The 21,524-nt window shown below is 40.8% G+C and overlaps 1 protein-coding gene across 1 annotated transcript in view; it reads left to right on the forward strand.

The window, feature by feature from the left end:
- The window catches only part of AFAP1L2 (actin filament associated protein 1 like 2), a 144,405-nt gene that overhangs the window by 69,952 nt on the left and 52,929 nt on the right, over positions 1-21,524 (forward strand). The window contains exon 4 of the mRNA XM_060242668.1: positions 21,010-21,138. Coding sequence (XP_060098651.1) covers positions 21,010-21,138 — 129 coding nt within the window. The remainder of the gene's footprint in view (positions 1-21,009; positions 21,139-21,524) is intronic.

Genomic DNA, 21,524 nt, shown 5'->3' on the forward strand with positions numbered 1-21,524 from the left:
AAATCGACACAAGATTTTAAAAAGTATTATTTCCTTCTTTGCTGGATCACATACGGTTGATAGTTGCTGGGAGGAGACGCTTCTAATTGGCAGAGTCTTTATGTTTTGTGTAATTTAAATATTTGAGTGCCATTTGTTTCATCTTACCTTGTGTGATAAAAAAGTGGAAACTTTAGTCTCTAAATGTGAAGAAGAAACCCTGGTACTAACCTAACAATCTGCTTCTTGCTTTGCATAATGTGAATATTGGGGAAATTAACTTGGGCTTTCGAATGATGCTGCTCTCACGTTTCATCATGGTCTTGCAGTGGAAACAGTCAACAATGAGATTTGGGGTATTTGGTTGCCTGCTTGTTTATTTGAGAAAAGATTTCATCCCATTAGTTCCAAAATAGGGGACTCGGGGAAACTTCATGAATGATGCACAGATTTCTATCAATAGGTCCTGGAGGAGGTGAAGCGTTAGGTCTAAACTGGATTGTATGATTAGTAGTTTTTAGCAAACCTAACACTTGTTTATCAAGTGCCTGTATATTTATTTTCATCCCATTAATTATATTCACCCTCTTGATTATATATATTGTACCACAGATATAGTAAAGAATTGGGTTTTTAAAGATCATAACACTCTAATAAGGATGCCTTTAGCAAGAGATGTTGCATTAAAAAAACCCACTAGAGTCATTCTTTTCTAATCATAGGATTGGGAAAGGACCAAAAAGCCCTCAGCAAAAATGCCTTGCCTTCCTCAAATCATTTTTCAGAGTCTATGAGCAAAGAAGAGAGCAGGTGATTCTCAGAAAGATGCCTTCAGAGCAACCAGTTCCAGATGACTCACATGCACAAGCTACAGCCAAGAGGCAAATAACTCACAGGGTCATGGGAAGGTATTCCTTCTCAATGTTCAGTATGATGGTTAGTCAGTTTGTGTATGAGAAATATCATGTTGTTAGGCAGAATTTTAGTGCTTTCACCTCCTTGTCTCCCATTGTTGAAGTTCATGATGCTCAATGGGAGGTTAATAAAAGCAGCAGATCAGGCGTAAGGGATGATAATTTTCTTTCCCTAAACCTAAGCTGCAGTCAGACTGGAAGGCTGGCATGGCTTGGGCAGGCTGCTAATTACTCTGTTGCATTTTGTGACTGAGATTTTCAATCAGACTCTCATCCTGATTTGATCTCATTGTATGCTTCTTTCATGGTTGACCATTCGGATTAATGCTGTACATCAACCACAGAATATGTGGTCTGGATTTTTTTTAACCCAACTTTTTTTAACCCAACTTTGACCCTTTTTTGAAAAAAAACATATGCATTATCAGTTTAAAAAAACAGAACAGCAAAACCGAAATTAAAGATTCGCACTTCTGAACTAGTTTGAGCAAGCACAGAAGAATTCAGATATCTGGAAACATGGGGTGAATGTGCAGAAATTCATAAGCACCAGTCTTTCTCTAGTGGCTGTTCACTCTGCATCCAACTTCCCATATAACAGAGTAAGTAAGACTGGGGAACGGGCACAAGATGTTACTGTGTGGATGAGCCCATTTAATCTGTAAGGGTACAGCAACAATGTCAGGCCAAACTGCCCATCTGACCACATCCATAGAGAGGTCATTTTGCTGCAAAACTAAACAGGGTGGGTTCTGTTCCATGAAATCTTATAATGGAATAACATTGTGTTAGTCTTTAAGATACTACTAGACTCTTGTTTATTGTCTCAATCTAAACCCAATTAATTGTAATTCAGCTTCTCATGCTTACTTGTATCCTGTGATTCTGCTTTCCTTTTTAAAAGGGCCAAGCTCTTATTGACCACAAATGTAAGACTGAAGAAATGGGATGACAGATGTCACAGCCAGATCACCCTCACATCAAGCTCACACATGAAACAATGTATGAGCAATGCCTCTTTGGAAGTCAAACCTTTCTGTGGATTTATCAGGACATATTTTGTCATATATTCAAACTCATCTGAGTAGGAAGGTCAAGGGGCCACTTCTCCAAAAGTCTTGGTAGAATATAGTAAATCACAGAATTTGAGCAGATACATTCAGTTTACATAAACAGTAAAGCAAGTAATAGAATTAAGCTTTCTTGGCAAGAATTTCCTTTGCATGGCTGAGGAAGTTTTAAAGCATAGATTATACCTTGCATCAGAACAGAAAATAACAAGCTGTCACCATCCCATCATAGCCCTCCTTTCCACTTCTAATAATTGAAAGATTGCTGTTCAGTTAGATAGTCCTGGGAGGGTGGTATTCTAACCAAGGTTCTATTTAATAGTGGGCTGATTTCCCACTATGGAAGCAGATTTCAGATAATTTTAAAGATGGACTTTTGCATCAAAGTTTAATCCCTTCTCACTGTTTCTTCAAGTGTTGCTCTGAGAAAATGAGTGGTGATTAGAATGAACTCTGCTTGCTTTCAGAATTTTTCTCATAATAGTTTCCTCTCATAGAAGGAATGGCCTCCTTGACCCCATTGTTTGCTGCTCTGCTTATGAGAGCTCCACATAGTTAGGTCACAATACATAAAGAGAGTAGGATCCCATACATGTTCCAGCTGTGATTATCTGATCTGTTCCTATTCTGGGAATCACTGGGTGTTTCCATGTCCCTTGAGCTCCGTGTTTTGCCTTCTTGCCTTTTGTCTAATGTGCTTAGATTATGGAAAACACTTGGAAGTATGTCAAACAATATTATTGTTGACTTGGTTTCCGTGATCAAATTTACAATGAATAGGTTCCTGCCTACTCTCCTGTAAATATGCCCGTGTACACATATGGCTTCATTTTCACCTTTCCCAGCGCCCTGACCCTCAACTCCTTAGTGGTATCCTCATTTCCAAGGTACTTAAGAGTCTAAATTTTAGATTTGCAGCTTGATGTTTTAAATTGAACCACAGATTACAAAGATGAGCAGGGGCAAGGTAGGATTTAAGCACTAGGTTTCAGTACCCCAGATCTTGTAAAGTAGAAATTTAAAACCATAAGAGGGTGTACAACTTAGACTGTTACATAGGCCAGAAATGGGCTGCCCCATGATGTCACCAGTCTCCACCCCCATAGTTATGACAGGTTTTTTTTTTTAACAAAACTGGCATCCCCACCCCCACCCCACCCTCCATCTCTCCTTTTCTGTTTGCATGTCTGTCCCTGAAATCAGTTTCCCAAATTAGGTATCAACTAGGAGTTGTGTCTTCCCCTTTTCAATCTACAAACAGGCTAGCTAGTGCCAGGGTAGTGCCACTGAAAATGTATACTGTCACTACTACTGCTACAATGTCCACCTGCCTGGCCATAACAATCTAAATAAAACTTATGTTTTACTCCTCCATTTTCAGCTCTTTGCCCTTTATATAACTCCAGTTTTCATCTTTCTCCTGTTTTCTTCATGGATGTTATATAAAACATTATTTAATTCAACTTGGACAATGGGGGCTTTCTGGAAACTGAATGTGTCAGCTCGGTAATCTCCGGTCTCAGTATTTTCAAAGAAGAATTATATAAAAGTTGAGGCAGTTCTGTGTGGTGGTGATCACTTATGCTTCTCTGTCATCCTTACAGAGACACAAAAAGATTTCAGAGAAGTCAGGATTTAAATCATGGATCCTTTGACCTGTCATTTATTTATTAGTATCTCACTACATGAAAAAGTACAGAGCCTGAAGACTGACTCTTTAGATCTAAATTGAGCTTACAATAATGGAAGGAAATTAAGCTATTGTGTTTTTGTGACCAACTCCTCTCCTAAATTAATATCCTCAGTGAGCTTGGAAAGTGCAACCTTTGAAATGGAAGGGTTCCAGATCTGTAATTACAGCTGTGAATATATGGCATGTGTGCATCTACCCAAGGCAGGCTGTGGCAAAGACCACTTTCTTCAATGCATGAAATTAAGCAGCTTAAATTTTTCTACTCCTGTGTGCCTTTTCTTTTTTGCTAGAAGCTCTACAACTCACTAACTCACAATCATTTGCTTGTATAATGCAGCCATTGCCCCCTGCAAGCTTGTGAAAGCAGGATTTGATCCTTCACTTCCCATGTACACAGCTTGATCCATAATTTTTTCAGATTTCATATTTATCCTTTTCCAACCATGTATGAATATGAACAACTAATTTTAATCAATGTTCAAAATCTCAAGTAACCAAAGAGAGAGGACATTTTGATTACCACTCTTAGTTGTTATCAGGTTTCTCAGACTACCCGTATTCTAGGAACCAAACTGTGAATTGTGTCTACTGCTGTGTCTGCATATGAGCTAAAAATGGAATATGTGGTTTATCTTAACTACAATCAGCAGATAAATAGCCAAGAACATAAGCAACCTTCTTGGAAATGTCAGATGATTACTGTATGTGTAATATTTTGTATGGTTAACCATCAACGTATATTTTAAAATATGGTCTTTATGAGCATCTTTGGCATTTTGAATTCATGTTAATTTAATTTACCAAACTAAGAACATTTCGGCTGTCTCACTTATACAAAGGAGCTGTCAGGAGCATGTTCCAGTGCCAGCATGCTGATGAATTATGCCCTATGTTTGGAGCGTCAAGTCTCCTCCATGGCACATACCACTTTTATCAGTTTTAGTTTTAGGGGTGCCAGGTCTTCCACTATGGTAGGAAATCTCCCAACAATCCCCCCTGTTGCATGCTGATGCCTCAAAGACTGATGCAGAGGGGGAATGAGATAGGCATGCTGGCACACAATGTTAATCCCAGTAAAAACTGGCAGTGGTGCCATGGCATTGAAAGTGATGTTCTAGAATTTGCCAGAAACTCTGTGGTTTAACCATATGATTTAATCATAGGGTTTTGGTGAATGCTACAGTGTCATCTCCAATGTCATAACATGACTTCTGTTTTTCTCCAGAGGTATGTTTTGATATGCTTTTTGGGTGGTGCACACAGCTTGTACATGTGGTTGGATGCCCCCCAAACATAGTGACTGAAATGGGCTCATGTTGCAATTTGTCTGAAAGATAGCTTAATTTAGGCAAGCTTTTCATTTTTAAATGAAGTGGGAGAATAGGGTTGTAGGAGAGGCAAAGGGTTATTTCAGTTATCAGATTGAACTTTGTTTCTTGTGTAATAGCCTTTAGATGATGTGCGTGTTTTTAAATTCCATTGTCTTCCTAAAACTAAGCTACTTCGTTCCTCCTTTGAAGTTTGTTTCCATAATGCTGACTTTTCTGAAGCTTTATTTCTGCCAGTATCCTAACTAACTAAATTAATTGTTGTTTTTCTGAACTCCCTGCAGTTGTCCTTAACTACCAGTAGTAACATGCTTCCTGGTTAAAGCTGACAGAGACTTTGATAAGGTGATATAAGGAAAGCAGCTTGAGCCACAATTTTGGATTGAGCTGACATAATATATCTTCCAAAAGGATTTTCTTTGCTTCATAAGGTCACCTGTGGTCCTACCATCATGTTAGTATAAGGTGTTTCAGTAAGCAGGGGAAAGGTGTGTAGAAAGACAGAACTGCTTAGCACAGAAGTCTGCCTCTTGGCAGATTCATGCCTTAATTTTATGAAGGGTTAGTTCACAAATCAAGTTCTTGGTCTATGAGTATTGGCTGTGTATAAAAACTGTAATCTGAGAGGGGCAGATGTATATGCTAAAAATGTTCTGAGATAAAAATAATTTGTTGACTTCAAATGTCAGGAGCATCAGACAGGGCTGTTTCAGTAATACTGGCCACAACAAGGCTGTGAAGATAGGATACAGTCAGCCTCTTATCTTGAATAAATTCAGGCCGTCTCAGTCTCAGTGTATATAGGCTATAGAAATTGTACAGCAGAATATAGATTTCTAACCTAACTTCGAAACGACAACTTCTTTTCAATTCTCTTCTCCGCAAGTGTAATGTCCTAACCAATCTAGGTTCTGCCAGAACTCACCAGTCTATAGATAAGTGTTTGGATATTCGAAGGATCTACTCACAGATTGTGAAAACATCTAGCTCTGTGAGAAATTAGGGTGCCCAGTGTCTTGGATCTCTGATGCTACAAACATTGGTTCATCTACATATAAATGTCAGACTTTCCTAAGATTAAAGAATTTAATCATTGAAATTTCCCTGCACAGTATTTTTTTTAAATGCTTCCAGACCACTCAGGTTTACTTTGGTAAGTAAGCTAAGGAATAGCAACTTTCAAAGACATTTGGTGAACAAGTTTTTAAATCTTGATTTCTCTCTGAGACATACAGTTTTGTCAGGTTATTGCCACCACTTGAAGCTTCTGCTCTCTTATCTCCAAAGTACCCGCAAGTGCACCTTCAAAGATATTAACATAATATAATTATAGTCAGGCACTAGATACAGGTGTTGATTTAAGATATGGATTTATTGAAAGTTATGTAATTGAACAAATTGCAACTTAAAGTACTCTTATGCCAAAGAAAATAATAGGAAGGGGAGAATATAAGGTTGCCAACCTCCAGGTTGTAGCTGAAGATCTCCTGAGACTACAACTGATCTCCCTGGAAAAAATGACTGCTTGGGAAGGTGGATTCTATGGTATTGTACCCCACTGAAGTTCCTCCCCACACCAAACTCCTCCCTTCACATGCTCCACCTCCAAATATCCAAGTATTTCCAACTTACCGCTAACTATTATCCCTGTATATATATTGTTGAAATACAGAAACCTTTCTATTTCCATTGTACTTATACACTTTCCTTGGCTGCCCTGTTAACCAAGTCTTTCTAGATCTTACAGCTTGGTCTGTGACCTCAATCTTACTTTTAATTTGGTTTGTGATCGCTGGTGAGTGAGGCAGGATTTACTTTTATAGACCTCAATCTTACTTTTAATTTGGTTTGTGATCGCTGGTGAGTGAGGCGGGATTTACTTTTATAGACCTTATTGTACCCTCAGTAACCCAAACAACCTCAGGAACTGACATAGGTAAACTATTACACTTAAGTTTCTACTCCGAACAGAAGACTTGAAGATACATAAGTAGAAAGGCAAAACTACAGATAACATTAGTACAGTTTCCAGATACAGTTAGAAGGTTGTGCATTTAGAATTCATACGAACTTTTACTCAATTCTTGTAGTCAAACTTACTCTATCTTATATTCTAATACCTGCTAAAAGAATTAGATCTATGAAAGCATAAGTCCAATTTTATATTGGAGCTATATTCTATTCTATGCAGGAGATGTTAGATTCATGGAATGAAATTAACAAGGGTTGTTAATTTCATGGCTTGACTAGCATAGAGACCCACTATTTCTCATGCAGTCAGCCCCCTTACTCTAAATCTCAGGGTTTATAAAGCATTTTCCTCGGAAACTGGCATCACAATCTATATCTTATCTGATAATATGCATTCCAGAACTTAATTTAGGAAAGTAAGTGGAATTGATCTTAGAATGTTACACTTTTTCCTGCTGCTGCTACTGTAAAAAAGAAGTGTTTTTGAAGGTGTATGGCTCTGCTGAAGTAGATCATGTTATGACCATATCTAAATACTCTGAAACTTTCAAGAAATTAATATTTTTGTCTGAGAGGCATTCATACCTAATTTGACAAATATGCTGAGAACAGAGTTATTTTGTATGTAAAATGAAATGAATAGTTACCTGCCATCACCCACTTATGGAACACTTGTGAGCAATGCTCCCTCTAAGCTGTGGAGTCTTGTGAGAATAATTCTGCTTCATGAGTTACTGGCATTAAAGTTGTTAGCTACTGCATAAATTAGTTTGCTCTGCGGCCATCCTTCCTGAGCTAAAACAAAAATGTGTGAGCCAGAGGCTAAAAAACTGTGAGATAGCTCATACTAACTCAGCTTAGAGGGTACACTGTTTGTGAGACTAAACATTCATCCGTGATGAGCCACCAGCATGGTTGGATAACTTCTCTAGGATGGATGTAAATATGGAGATCCTATAAACCAGGGGTGTCAAACTAATTTGTTATAAGGGCTGGATCTGACATAAATGAGACCTTGTTAGGCCAAGCCATGTCGGCTGAGCTGGGTTATTTGAGATTAGGTAGTGGAGATATAAACTTTTTAAAGGACACAGACAAACACAATTAAAGATTTTTTTTTAAGTTATAAAACATGCTTAAAACATTAGCTGGTCTTAAAGGTGCTTTCTTTGTATCTCTCCCATGGGATCCAGGGAGCCGGGCAAAGGAAGCTCTGGCTCTTTCCTTCCTTCCCCAGGGGACCTGGAGGGGGAGGAACCTCAGCCAATAGAAGAAAGAGAGGTTTAGCTCTGCTGTGCAGTTGAGAGAGCCTGGCAAAGCAAGCTATCCTTTCCCCTTCCTCCCCAAGGGAGGAGCCTCAGCCAACGGAGAAAATAGAGACTTTGCTCTGTAGCTCCTGTGCCATTGAGCAAGCATTGCAAGTAAGCCGTTATGCAGAAGGAATCAAGAGAGAGGGAGAAGGAAGCAGATGACAGTCAGTTGCACAGGGGCCTTAGGAGCCCTCTGAGGGCCTTATTCAGCCCCTGGGACACATGTTTGACACGCATGCAAAACCATTCCATTAGTGATGTGAAAAGTTAGTTTACATGTCAAGAGATTGTATCTCTGTGTTTAGCTGCTTAGGAATTCACAATGCAGTGTCAAGCTCTGTTAAGACTAGACTGAGGAGGTCTCAATCCATATGAAAAAGTCAAAATGTGACTCAACCAATTCAGTTAAATTACACTTTAGAAATTTCAGCAGTAAGTAGCCTAAGAAGACGGCTGTTTAGTCAAGTGAGCTGCACAGGAATTTCACTTTTGTAAGATGAGATCGATCAGCAGCTAGTAGCAATAAGTAAGGAGGAATATGAAAGTTCATGATGAATTTTGACCAGTTCAGGGTTTGCAAAGTGAAGGTTGTGGCCAATCAACCAGCACAAACTTTCCATGAACTGTTTGTGATGGTATGTGATGTCTGATTTACACCTCAGTGGTGAACAGTGCATCAGGAGAGCATCACGCCTGATGCACTGTTCACCATTGAGTTGTAAATTTTCCAGAGGCTTTTGGGCTCCATTCTATTAATATTTGGTCCAGTGGTTATTGTACCACGATTATTAGTGGAGATTCTTGAAGACCAATCACATTTCATGAGAAAGGTGGTTCATCTGAAACAGTGTAGAAGAATTACATACAATCCACCATATAAATTATAAAACTGGTCATCATTAGTCCTGTGTTTGAGATAAGAACACTATTCCATACTGGTCCTATGTTAATATTGCTCTTATGCTTAGTATTTCAGATTGGTACATTAATTTTTGCTGTGAATTCCTTACAGTTTTTTGAGACTTTTGTTCTGTATGCACACTGCTGCTCTTGGATTGTTGTATGGTATTAGTGTCTAGATAAATTATTGATATTGTATTGTTGTTTAATCCTGTGATTCACTTAATGATTTCTGATGTTATCTGTACTACATATTATATTAAATAAATTTTGATGTTATTCTCTTTTAGTATTTTTTTGGGAGAGTACTTGTTTGTATTTGCTAGTTTCACCTCCCATCTCAGGTTTGTGTTGGATCTGGGGGCTCGTGAGCTTATTTCCGTGTAGTAGTCCCAAGATATAAACTTCTTGGTGAGCATGGGCCAGATTGCTGCCTTAAATAGAGAAAATTTTTTAACACTGATTCACCCATCTGAAGATTTAAGTTAAGTGAGATGCCTCTTTCAGCCATATATTTCCAGATCTGCATAGCAATGACCTTTTGATGACATTCCAGACAATCTAGAGCCAAATTCTGCAGACCATGCCAATTTGAAACCATTATTTGGATGCGAGAAGTGTTTTAGATACTGTCTGTGGAGGCAGCCCTTTAATTACAGTGTACAGTATAAGTAACAATCAAGCAGTGGTGATGGAGAAAAGAGAAATCACTAAATTACAGCTGAGCTACAATAATCTCTTGGAAGTTTGTTAGTGTAAAAGCAAAATTAAAGATAAAATCCTGAGTTCCAAGAAGGGCTAAAGTTGATAGAAGAACATGAATTCATTCATCAGCAGGTTGCTTTGTTAGTGTTTTTCTGCTGAAACATTAAATAATAATGACCTAACTTTTAAATCTAATATAGGATTAGTGATACCTTCAGTGTGCTTTATCTAATGGGCTTTGCTGCAATTTATCATTCTCTGTCTGGATAATAGGCTCTTGTTTATGTAAAACACAGTCTGGGATGAGCTAAGTAACTTTTATCTGGTAAATGGATGTTTTGCTAAGTCTGGCAGAACAGTTAAAAGCCACCTTCAGTGTTACATTTTAAAGGCACAGATCAGTGTATGTGTTTCCCCTAGAGTACATTTACTTGGTGAACCCTTGAACCTTCCATCCAAATATCTGTTTTCCTTGAGAAAATAGTATATACCGTACTACTTTTCTAATGTTTGCATACATCTTGAGATGTGAGTGTGATCCATCCTGTGTCTCTGGTAATGTTAGAAACCAATAAAACACACAACAATTTTTGCTGATTTAACTCCCGAGATCCACTATTTAGTATGTAATAGCCTTTCCTTATATACTTTCCTTAGCACCTCAGGGTTGTATGTCCTGTGTATTGTTTATGTGGGACATAAACTTGGCATTTTGGTAACTTAGTCACATAGATATAGTTGCACTGATTTTATCAGATGCCCTTGGCTTGCACTGACTTCGGGATGGATTTACTTCAGACTAATGATCATCTTGGTTATCCACCTGTCTTCTTAAATTAAACTATGGTACAGCAACAGTGGAACTAGAAAGTATTCTGGAATAGGTAAACTTGAGGACTGTGCTCCCAGAAAAAGAGGTGGACAAGTCATTCTGTATCTAGAAGTCACTTCAATTTTCCCATCATGAGTGGACCAAGGGACCCTAGCTTTTCACAGGTGATACCTTCCATTGATGAATCTGGGACTCTTAAGAAATGCATTTTTCTTGCTTGCCTTCCACTGCCATTGTTGTTGCTGTTTTCAGGGCCCAGGTACAAAGTGGGGGTGGTGGGGAGAATTCATACACTTTGTATGATGTATCCTTTGATGTTCAGCACCAGGCTCCAAAAAATATTTAATAAGACATTGTGTTTTTATGACATTTCAGAAGTAAAATCTCTTTATTAATGGGATTGTGTTAATGACATGTATGGGGGGTTACAAGGCTGTTCTGGAACAAATGATGCCTTGGCTTGATTGTTCTTTATGATGATGACACATTATATGTAAAGTGGCATTGCTGTTTCTGCATGGTGATAAAGTCCATGTGCAAGGAAAAGATATTCAAGGGTTATTGTTTCCAGGATTATCTATACAATTCTGTCAGATTTCATGATAATATGATTTTTTCCAGATTATGCTGGATTTTAAAATAATGTATAATTTTGCTTATCAGTTTAGCCAATTTAGTGTAGTGGTTAAGTGGTTTGATTCCCCACTCCTCCACTTGCACCTGCTAGCATGGCCTTGGGTCAGCCATAGCTCTGGCAAAGGTTGTCCTTGAAAGGGCAGCTGCTGTGAGAGCCCTCTCCAGCCCCACCCACCTCACAGGGTGTCTGTTGTGGAGGAAGGCAAAGGAGATTGTGAGCCGCTCTGAGACTCTTTGGAGTGGAGGGCGGGATATAAATCCAATTTCTTCTTCTTCTTCTTCTTCTTCTTCTTCTTCTTCTTCTTCTTCTTCTTCTTCTTCTTCTTCTTCTTCTTCTTTAGGTTCCATGTTGAAGTATAGTGTACTCAAATTCCTTTACTCAAAAGTAAGCCTGTTTCCTTGGTAAGTGTGCTTAGGATTTCTGTCTTATTGATCTGAACAGGCTTCAGAGGTGTGTGTGTGTGTTTTTTTAAAAACCAGCCCAGAGTCTGCAGTGGTGGAAGGCAAGATTTAGTTGGAATTAATTAATTTTTAAAAGACAGTATGATTTACACTGCAAAATGTGTATGTACTTGCAGTTGACTTCGTTATGAATTTTTTTCTTTTTTCTTTAGCAAGATAATGTTTTTTAAAATGTCTTCTATGATTGGCATTTTAATTGCAAAAATTGTGCAGTTTTCTGTATTTCTTTTGGCTAAAATAATATGAAATGTTTTGGATGGAATTGCAGATAATATAGTTATGCAGTGGTGCAAAAGCAATTAATATGAGATCTCCAAAATTATTATTTACGTAGAGACAATTTATATTCTGCTCCTCTGGCAAACCTGCTCAATGTGGCTTAAATTCCAGTTTTCATAGATTTTATAATAATTTCTCACCTGCAGGCTCAATCTCTTCCTCTGGCATCCCACACTTTTAGTCCATATCTGTGTGAAGCTGCTATTTCTGTTTCCCTTGCCCTATTCATACTACAGATCTAGAAGCGATAACAAATATCTTAGAATAATCTCCTACCCTTAGGTGTTAAAGCCTCCTTTAAAATCAAAAGCATATCTACTTTGTCAGGAGGTGAGCAGCATACCCATCAAAGTGAAATAATCTTCACCATATAAATGTCTGACTGCATATGTCAGGGATTGTTGTAGAATTTATAAATATCTGCCACAATACTCTTAGGGTTGGATATCCTGGAGACTGTGAAATCTACTAGACGTTTTAAGGCTTTGAGTGATCTTTGGGATTGTAAACTGCTTGGAAGGGAGAAAATGGCTGCTTGGAAGGGTGGACTCTAGGGCATTGTACTATGCTAAGGCCCCACCTTACCCTTCCCAAACCTCACCTTCTCCTGGATCCACCCCCAAAGTCTCTAGGTATTTTACAGCAGAGACTTGGCAACCCTATATACAGGCCTGTTTTTATTTGGAGCTAGGGTTGCCAAGTCCAATTCAAGAAATATCTGGGCTTTGGGGTTGGAGCCAGGAGACATTGGGGCGGAGTCAGGAGTAAGGGTGTGACAAGCATCATTCAACTCCAAGGGAGTTCTGGCCATCACATTTAAAGGGACAGCACGCCTTTTTAAATGCCTTCCTTCTATAGGAAATAATGAAGGATAGGGGCACCTTCTTTTGGGGCTCATAGAATTGGACCCCCTAGTCCAATCGTTTTGAAACTTGGGGGGGGTATTTTGGGGAGAGGCACTAGATGCTATACTGAAAATTTGGTGTCTCTACCTCAAAACACAGCCCCCTTGAGCCCCCAATACCCATGGATCAATTCCCCATTATTCCCTATGGGAATTGTTCTTCATAGAGAATAATTGCCCAGTAGACATCTCTCCCCCCCCCCGCCGCTTTCTGATGACACTAAAGCAGGGGGGGGGGCCTCCAAACCTGGGGATTGGCAACCCGCTCTCTCTCTCACACACACACTTACTGGGTCTGGTTCCTCCACAACGACATCTGAAAAGAACAGGGTCTACGCTGCTCTCTCTCTCTCTCTCTTTCACACACACACACTTAGTTGCTCTGCAACAAAAGCATAATAAACCAAGGGACTGTGTTGCTGACCCTTTCCATGAAGTACTTCCTGCTCAGCTTTAAAGGCACACACACACATACACACATTTTGAAATGGACTTGTTTGCAGGTTTTTAAACCTGTCCAAGATCTAGAGCTGCATGGTGGCTGTGGGGGCGGGGGGAGCCTGTAAAACCAGGGGATCCTTGGGAAACCTATTTGGAGCCCTCCCCCCAGTGTAAAATGCTAGTACTGTTTTTGATCAACATCTGTTTAGCCATGATTATTGGACATTATTGTAACAATTTCTTTTTTATTATTTTCAGGAATCAATTCAAACCTGCCTGGCCCTTAAAGAATATTTCATGTTTTATGCATGTGCAGTACAGTTTTAGGACCCTGAAGAAGGTCCTTGGGGCTGAAACGCGTCTGGTCTAGTGACTTTTTATGAAATGTTCACTTGTGTGACTTTGTGATTATTAGATATGCAAGTCCAATAGGCTGCTGTAGAAAAAGCCCAGCAGGAACTCATTTGCATATTAGGCCACACACCCTGACATCACCATTGTTTCACACAGGTTTTTTGTAGAAAAAACCCAGCAGGAACTCAATTGCATATTATGCCACACCCCCTGACACCAAGCTAGCCAGAACTGCATTCCTGCTAAAAAAAAAGAAGAAGCCCTGATCTGGATGTGTTCCATACTCTCCCACCCTTCTGTTCCTGAATCCTCCCACCACCCTCTTCCAATGAAGGGGGGGAAAGCGAGTTTGTCATTTGTTCTGCAAACTGAAGGGCCTTATGAGAAGTTTCTGTTGTCATTGAGTTAAAGTTCAGAGTTTCTGGTTTAGGGATGACAGCCCATCAATAGGATTATTGTCTAGACTTCCAGAATGGCCTATATTGTGCTGGCTGGTTTCAGCAGTTGGGCTTACAGCCCACAAGCAACAAGGGCCATTGTCTGCTGCTTACTCTACATATTCTATAACTTATAGAAAGAGAATGCCAAACTCTTCAAATAGGTATTGGAAATTTATGCATTTATGCAAGGTGTGATTTGAGTTACTGAAACTACTTTTACTAACACTCGTATAATGAAAACATGTTCATTTCTCATATATTATTGACAGTTTGTATTTCTTCCCTAAGCTTCTATCAACAGTTGTAAAGTTGTCATTTCCAAGCACCAAAAACAGCAGTATCTTGTACTCTGGGAAATACAGAGCTTCCTACATGCTCATTGCTGCTGAGATTAGAAAGTAGAGTTATTTGATATTTCTTTGACTGGAAAGTACCTTGCCAAAAATGGGATTTCTCTGTGTCCTGAAGCATATGCCCTGCAAGTGACTGGTGATTTCTCCTAATCTGGCCTGTCTTGTTCATACCTCCATAACCTGTGACTCACAAAGCCAAAAGCAGCCCACCAGCCATGCTTTGTGTGGCCTGAAAATGCCTCATTTTTTTGTTGGTTTGCAGACCCATGTAGGCAGCAAAAACAGGTATATCAAGCCCCAGTGAGTTGTCATAAGTAATTAGTGAGCTGTGTTTAGTTTAGCGGCTCAAAAGATGTGATTTCCTGTCCCAGGCTGTGAGCATTATTTATGTTGCAATGTCATATTAAAATTCTGGACTTAAAAATTCAATGGATTGCATATAATTCTGCTTCTAAATGGGGTATAAAGAGGTCAGGAGATTATTTAAAAGTAAAGTTATACACCAACACTGCAGAAAGTATGATGGGCTGGATCTGGTCAATGCTAGGATGGGAGGGTATTGGGAACTCCTTGAGTGCTGCTGAACACACTCTGGAGGGGAAAGGTGGTTTGTAAATTGAGTCAATAAACGTTGAAAAAGAGCTAGAGATAAGAATACCCACATAACTGTACTGCTTATGCCAATTTTACATTCAGGAATAAAGCTGGGCTCAAATCTGAGAACTGGATTTGAAAAACCCCAAGCTATTTCTAATGTTTTGGAAAATAATTCCATTTGCTGATCCAATTTTGAGTCAGATTGAATGAGTTTGCTCTTGACAAGTTCTACCACTCTTAGAAATATCAGGCTCACTGTGGAAGAAGATATACACATTGTAGGTTTGTCAGGCAACCCTGAGAGCATTAAGGAGGTGGGGACTGGTGTGCAGGAATTGCACTTGTGTACCGACATCAATGGAAGTGATATCATAGAACTTTTGAAAATCCTAAAGCATCCATGTCACTTTTGCTTTTTACCAGAAATTATGTTGGTACGATGCTTATTCATGCCCCCATTCACCCTGCTTTCCTTTCACCAGTGTTTCAAGCACAGGTTGCAACAAACCAGGTTACCAGGAGGTCTCCCACTATAACACATAGGGTTACCAACCTTGTTGTAGGCCTAGCCTTCTCTCAGAACTACAACTGGTCTCTAGACTATAGAATAAGATAAGAGATAGGATTTATACCCTGCCCTCCACCACTCAAAAAGATTTACAATCTCCTTTCCCTTCACCTCTCCACAACAGATACCCCATGAAGTAGGCAGAGCTGAGAGAGTTCTCCCAGAACTGTCCTTCAGCAGAACAGATCTGAGAGAACTTGTGGCTGACCCGATGTAACTACAGCAGGTGCTTGTGGAGGAGTGGGGGATCAAACCCAGTTCTCCCAGATAAGATTCTACACACTTAACCACGACACCAAACTGGCTCAGTTTGAGCTAGGGTTCCCAAGTCCAACCCCAGAAATATCTGGGGACTTTGGAGGTGGAGCCAGGAGACTTTGGGGGTGGAGCCAGGAGACACTGGGGTGGAGCTAGGGGGAGGGGGAAATGGCGAGCCGCCCCGTCTCGAAGCGGGCAAGGCTGCTGCACCGCTGCCGCCTCTTCTCCGCTCGCTGTGGCTGCTCCTCCGAGATGGGCTCAGCCTGAGCCCATCTCGAAGGAGCAGCCACGGCGAGCGGAGAAGAGGTGGCAGCGGTGTGGTGGCCTCGCCGGCTCCGCTCCGCCTCGGGTGGAATCGGAGGGGGGGGTGGAGGCGGGCCGGGGGCGTGGCAAGCCACGAGTCCGGGTCCTAGAAGGTCCAGATACCATACTTCAGAACTGCCATTTCTCTTCCAGGTGAACTGAGCTCAAACTAGGCTTCCTAACCCTCCCGCCCTGGCGGGGGAACCCAGGGTTTCCACCCTCTTCCCCCGCTCCCCAAAAAAATGGAAGCGGGAGGAGGGGGGAAATGGTGCCGGGTCCCCAGGCTGAGCCCATCTCGGAGGAGCAGTCAAGAGGCGGCAGCAGCGCAGGGGAGGGCGAGGCGGGCCGGGGGCGTGGCGAGACGCAAGTCCGGGTCCTAGAAGGGCCCGGATTTGCGGCTCACCATGCTCCTGGCCTGCCTCGCCCTTTCCTGCGCTGCTGCCGCCTCTTGGCTGCTCCTCCGAGATGGGCTCAGCCTGGGCTCATCTCGGAAGAGCAGCTGCGGTGGGCGGGGAGGGGGCGGCAGCAGTGCGGCGCGGTGGCCTCGCCAGCTCCGGGATGTGGCGGCTCGCCACGCTCCCCGGCGCTGTTTCCCCCCTCCCCCCGCTTCCGTTTTTTTGGGGAGCGGGGGAAGAGGGTGGAAACCCTGGGGTTGGGAAGCCTAGTTTGAGCTCAGTTCACCTGGAAGAGAAATGGCAGCTCTGAAGTATGGTATCTGTGGCATCACATCCTTACTGAGTCTCCTTCCCAAATGCTTCCTACTCCAAGCAACTGCCCCCAAGTCTCCAGGAATTTCCTGAGCAGGAGGTGGCAACCCCATACACACGCAGAATACCTATATCAGGGGTTCCTAATATATTTGCAGGCCTCATGGTGCCCACTGATAACTTTCCTGGCATCTGCTAAGTGTTTTTAGAGAGTGGGTGGGACTAGGCAGGACTTTTACCCAGCAAGGCTTCTTATTAGACACTGGGGATCTGATTGGCTATGCAGATTTAAAAAGCCAACAACATTGCTTCAGCAGCAGCCAGCATAGCACAAGGATCTTCACAGCTTGACTGAAAGTTAGCTGTATGTGAGAAAGAAAATACTTTTAAACAGTATGTTCATTTAAAAAGTTATCCTATTCATCCCATCAGAGATATGAATAACTTCACTCCCTGAAATTTTGTGTTTAGCTCAGCCTCCTGCGGCAGCCATCTTGTGATTGTGTCTGTGAGCACCTTGTGTCAAAATTCCAAAGGTGCCTGCAGACTCAAAAAGGTTGAAGACCCCTGACCTAGATGATGGGGGGTGGGGCTAAAATGGTGATTAGAGACTAATAATTTCACAAGTTAAAAAGATCTAATTGAGGTTAGAAACAAAAAGACATCTTCAATATCACCTGTGAAACAAGCCTCCACGGCAGGAAAGAACCTGCTCTTCTGTTTTACATACCCAGCCATGACTTTACTTCATTGCATTCATGAGAGGGCAGTATGGAAGTGTCTACTTGTTCGAATAAGTACATGCTTTGTTCCTTGGGAAGATCAGCCTTCTGTAAAAGCCATCCAGCTGTTTCAGCTGCCACTGTCAACACATCTGGTTTTTTTCACTGTTAGAGAGAATAGCATTCTCCTTCTGTCATCTCAGTCTACTTTCCCTTTCCCTACAGCAGCTGACTCTTTGTAAGCCAAGGAATGTGCCTGGCAGGATTGAGAGGGAAATCCACCACAATTTAGTAACTTGAATGCTCACTCTACATCAGCACCCATTGATAAAGGTGGTCTATGGATTTTTCCATACAAGATACAGAACTGAGTCCCAACTTGAGTCTTTTACCAAGGCAGGCTGCTGGGAATAAGAACAGTGCCAGTTTAGAAAGTTTTAGACAAATATTTTGAAAAGAGGGAAAGATTGTAAAAATGTGAAGCCCAGGGAGAAAGGAATCCCAATTTCTCTTGAGGAGGTTATTTAAAAAACAGGAAAATTAGAAATTTTGGATAGCCCTGGGGGAAAAACTCCTAAGATTTTTTTTTTAATGACTGGAATGCCTTTTAAGACAAAAGAGCAAAGAGTCCAGTAGTACCTTAAAGACTAACAACATTTGTGGCAGGATATGAGGTTTTATGAGTCACTGCTCATTTATTCAATACGAAAGAAGAAGACTGCAGATTTATACCCCACCCGTCTCTCTGAATCAGAGACTTAAAACGGTTTATAATCTCCTATATCTTCTCCCCCCACCACAGACACCCTGTGAGGTGGGTGGGGCTGAGGGCTCTCACAGCAGCTGCCCTTTCAAGGACAGCTTCTGCAAGAGCTATGGCTGACCCAAGGCCATTCCAGCAGCTGTAAGTGGAAGAGTGGGGAATCAAACCCGGTTCTCCCAGATAAGGGTCCACACACTTAACTACTACACCAAACTGGCTCTCCAGCTAGAATGTGAGTCCATCTGTCCTTATAATTGGAAAGTAGAGTGATTTCTGATGCTGAATGACAATAGCAGGCATGATAGAATTAGGTGTGATATGCAGAGGAGTAGTAGGTGTGGAGAAATCAGCATTAATAATGAAACAGGAAACCTAAGGTTCTATTCAGTCCAGGAGGATGCATTTTCTTGAGCTTCATTATCAGCTATACTTCAGCAGTCTCTCTTTCTCATCTCCCCTTGACATTCCTTTGTTAGAAAACTACTGTTCTTTGGTCAGCAACTGAATGTCCTGGATTATCTTTTTGCTGTTGCTATGTAAGGCATCATGCAGACTCACAGTACTGTAATAAGTGAAATATCTGGCTTCCTACTATTAGTTTCTCTTACTAAATACAACAAAGCTGGAGGAACCTAGTGTAGCTGCTGGCAGATGTTTCTGCATCTAGTGAACTCAAACTGCTTCCTGCAGTGCATAGCATTTAATGCTTTACTGAGCAAGTCTTCTAAAGAAAAACACAGATTTAAGTATAGCCTTGTTGTCTGATACTGCTTTCCACTCACTCGTAGTCTTTACTTCTATTTCTTTACAAAATAATTTTGTTATTCCCTTTCCTTCCTGGGTTATTTGTATGTGTCTGTCCTCTATTCTGGCTCAGTTCAGCACCAATAGGTTAGCAATAAGGAAGAAGATAAATAATAAGGAAAAGAAAGATGGCTCCTCCAAAGCACTTTAAAATAGCCAAGGAAATGGCATCAACCATTTGGATGTGGACATAATATGCCCTTGCCAGTTCTTTTTATGTATGTCTTCTTAAAATGCTTCTTCCTGTGTATGGAAATTATATGTAGGGAAGATAAAATTGTGCCTTTGGGGTAGGCTTGCCAGTCCCCAGGTCCAGGTGGGGGATCCCCTGGTTTTTTACACTGCTGCCCACCACCAGCCACCTGGCCCGTGAGGAAAGCCCCACCCCAAAAGTCATAATGTGCCTTTAAATCTCAGCAAGCTTCTTAGAAGAAGCTTGCAAAGTGTGTTTTGGAATGTGTGTGTGCCTTTAAGTCACAACCGAAGGAAAGCTGCATGGGGATGGGGGTGAGTAGACAGAGCTATGTGGCTTTTCTTGGTGAGTTGTGGAGCCTGTGAGAAAGGAAAAGAGCAGAGTCCTTCTGTTTTTGCATTTGTTTCAGAAGTTGTTTGTATAGTAAAATAGATAGCAAAGAGTTAATTAGAACCTGGTTATAGAATGGAGGAGAATTTCACCCCTAGAGTGCTCTGTTCCATACTTTGGTTTTCCTATGTTAGTCTGAAGAAGTTGGTTGAAATATAGCAGATTGTTACAGTCAGCAACTCCCATTAGTAAATTGACCCAGTAGCAAATTGTTTGAATTTATTTTGGATGCTTTGTGAATGTGTGTGTACATCTCTTAATAAAGCCATGCTTGGAAATGCTACCAAAGCCTGGGAAGGGACTTCTGGGGATATGACAAATTTCACTTTCATTTAGTGGAAGTGCAGCTTCTGAGGAACCCTTTGAAGGCAAAAAAAAAGGATGAGGAAATAAGACTGTATTCAGGAAACTGCACTGCTGTGTTTTTATTTATTCTTAGGGAATGGGAAAGTCTCCAGGCTCCACCCCCAAAGTACCCAGGTATTTCCTGAGTTGGACCTGACAACACTACTTTGTGTGGGGGGCGGGATTAAATTTTGCTTCAAAAAGGTCATTTCCAGATTAGAGTTTTCCAGAGTGTGCTAGCAGAAAACCCATTGTTTCCTTTTCCTGGTATTCATGTTTGGACACCATGAGAAGGGTGATAAAAACTAAAATGAGAAGCAGAAACAGAGCAGCAGAGGCCTTTAGTGTAACATTTGAACTGAAGGTTTAAAAGTGATATTGAGCCAAATTGTTATGGAATATTATAATGTAGAACTGGAGGCAAATCAAAATCTGTATCAGTCTTAGACAAGTTTCTTGACTCACATTTGAAATTATTTTGTCACAAATACACTATTTTAATTATGTTTTTGAATTTGAAAAGACCTGTAAATGTTGGCTGAGATTTTTGCATTCCATAAGAAAGTCTAAATTATCTCTTTTGACATTCCCATTCTCTGTGATCTTGTTGTTCTTGCATGACATCTTAGTTGAGTTGAAACCAGGAAACTGGATGATGCTAAAAGCATAGATGTTCTAAATTCTATAAATGCAAAGTGATTAAACAATGCAGCAGTGAATGCTTATGATTATGTCCAACAAATGGCTATAGTTTATAAATAATAACTTTTGTTTTGTGTCTGCTTCAGCTCTAGAGCAACTACTTACAGAACTTGAAAGTTTTCTGAAGGTACTGGACAAGGAAAACCTCAGCAGCACTGCCATAGTGAAGAAGAGCTTTCTCTCTGATCTCCTTAGGCTCTGCACTAAATCAAGTGGTATGCATCTTCTTATTGAGCACTGATCTCAGCTGAGCTGAATTCAGACAGCTGTTAACTTCCTGTTATCCACATTAAGGTGTGTCTCCATCCCTTTGGAAATCTATACTGTCCTAGACTTTATATAAAAACAGCCAAGGGTTGGAACCAGAGTTCCCCATGCATAAGTGAAAAATATTTGTCTGGTGTTATATATTTTTTCTCTCCTGTGTTGTATCTACTCACTCCTCCATGTTGTTCCTACTGATCTCCTGACCTCAGCTCTTTGGGGAAATGAGGAGCTGCAAAAGACAAGGGAATATCAGATCCAGTGTAGAATGCAGCTAACAGTTCTTTAGATCCAACTTGAGAGCCCTGTGACACCTGAACACTCACAAATTTATGGG

This window comes from Heteronotia binoei, chromosome 6 (assembly GCF_032191835.1).
Source record: "Heteronotia binoei isolate CCM8104 ecotype False Entrance Well chromosome 6, APGP_CSIRO_Hbin_v1, whole genome shotgun sequence".
NCBI lineage: Eukaryota > Metazoa > Chordata > Lepidosauria > Squamata > Gekkonidae > Heteronotia > Heteronotia binoei.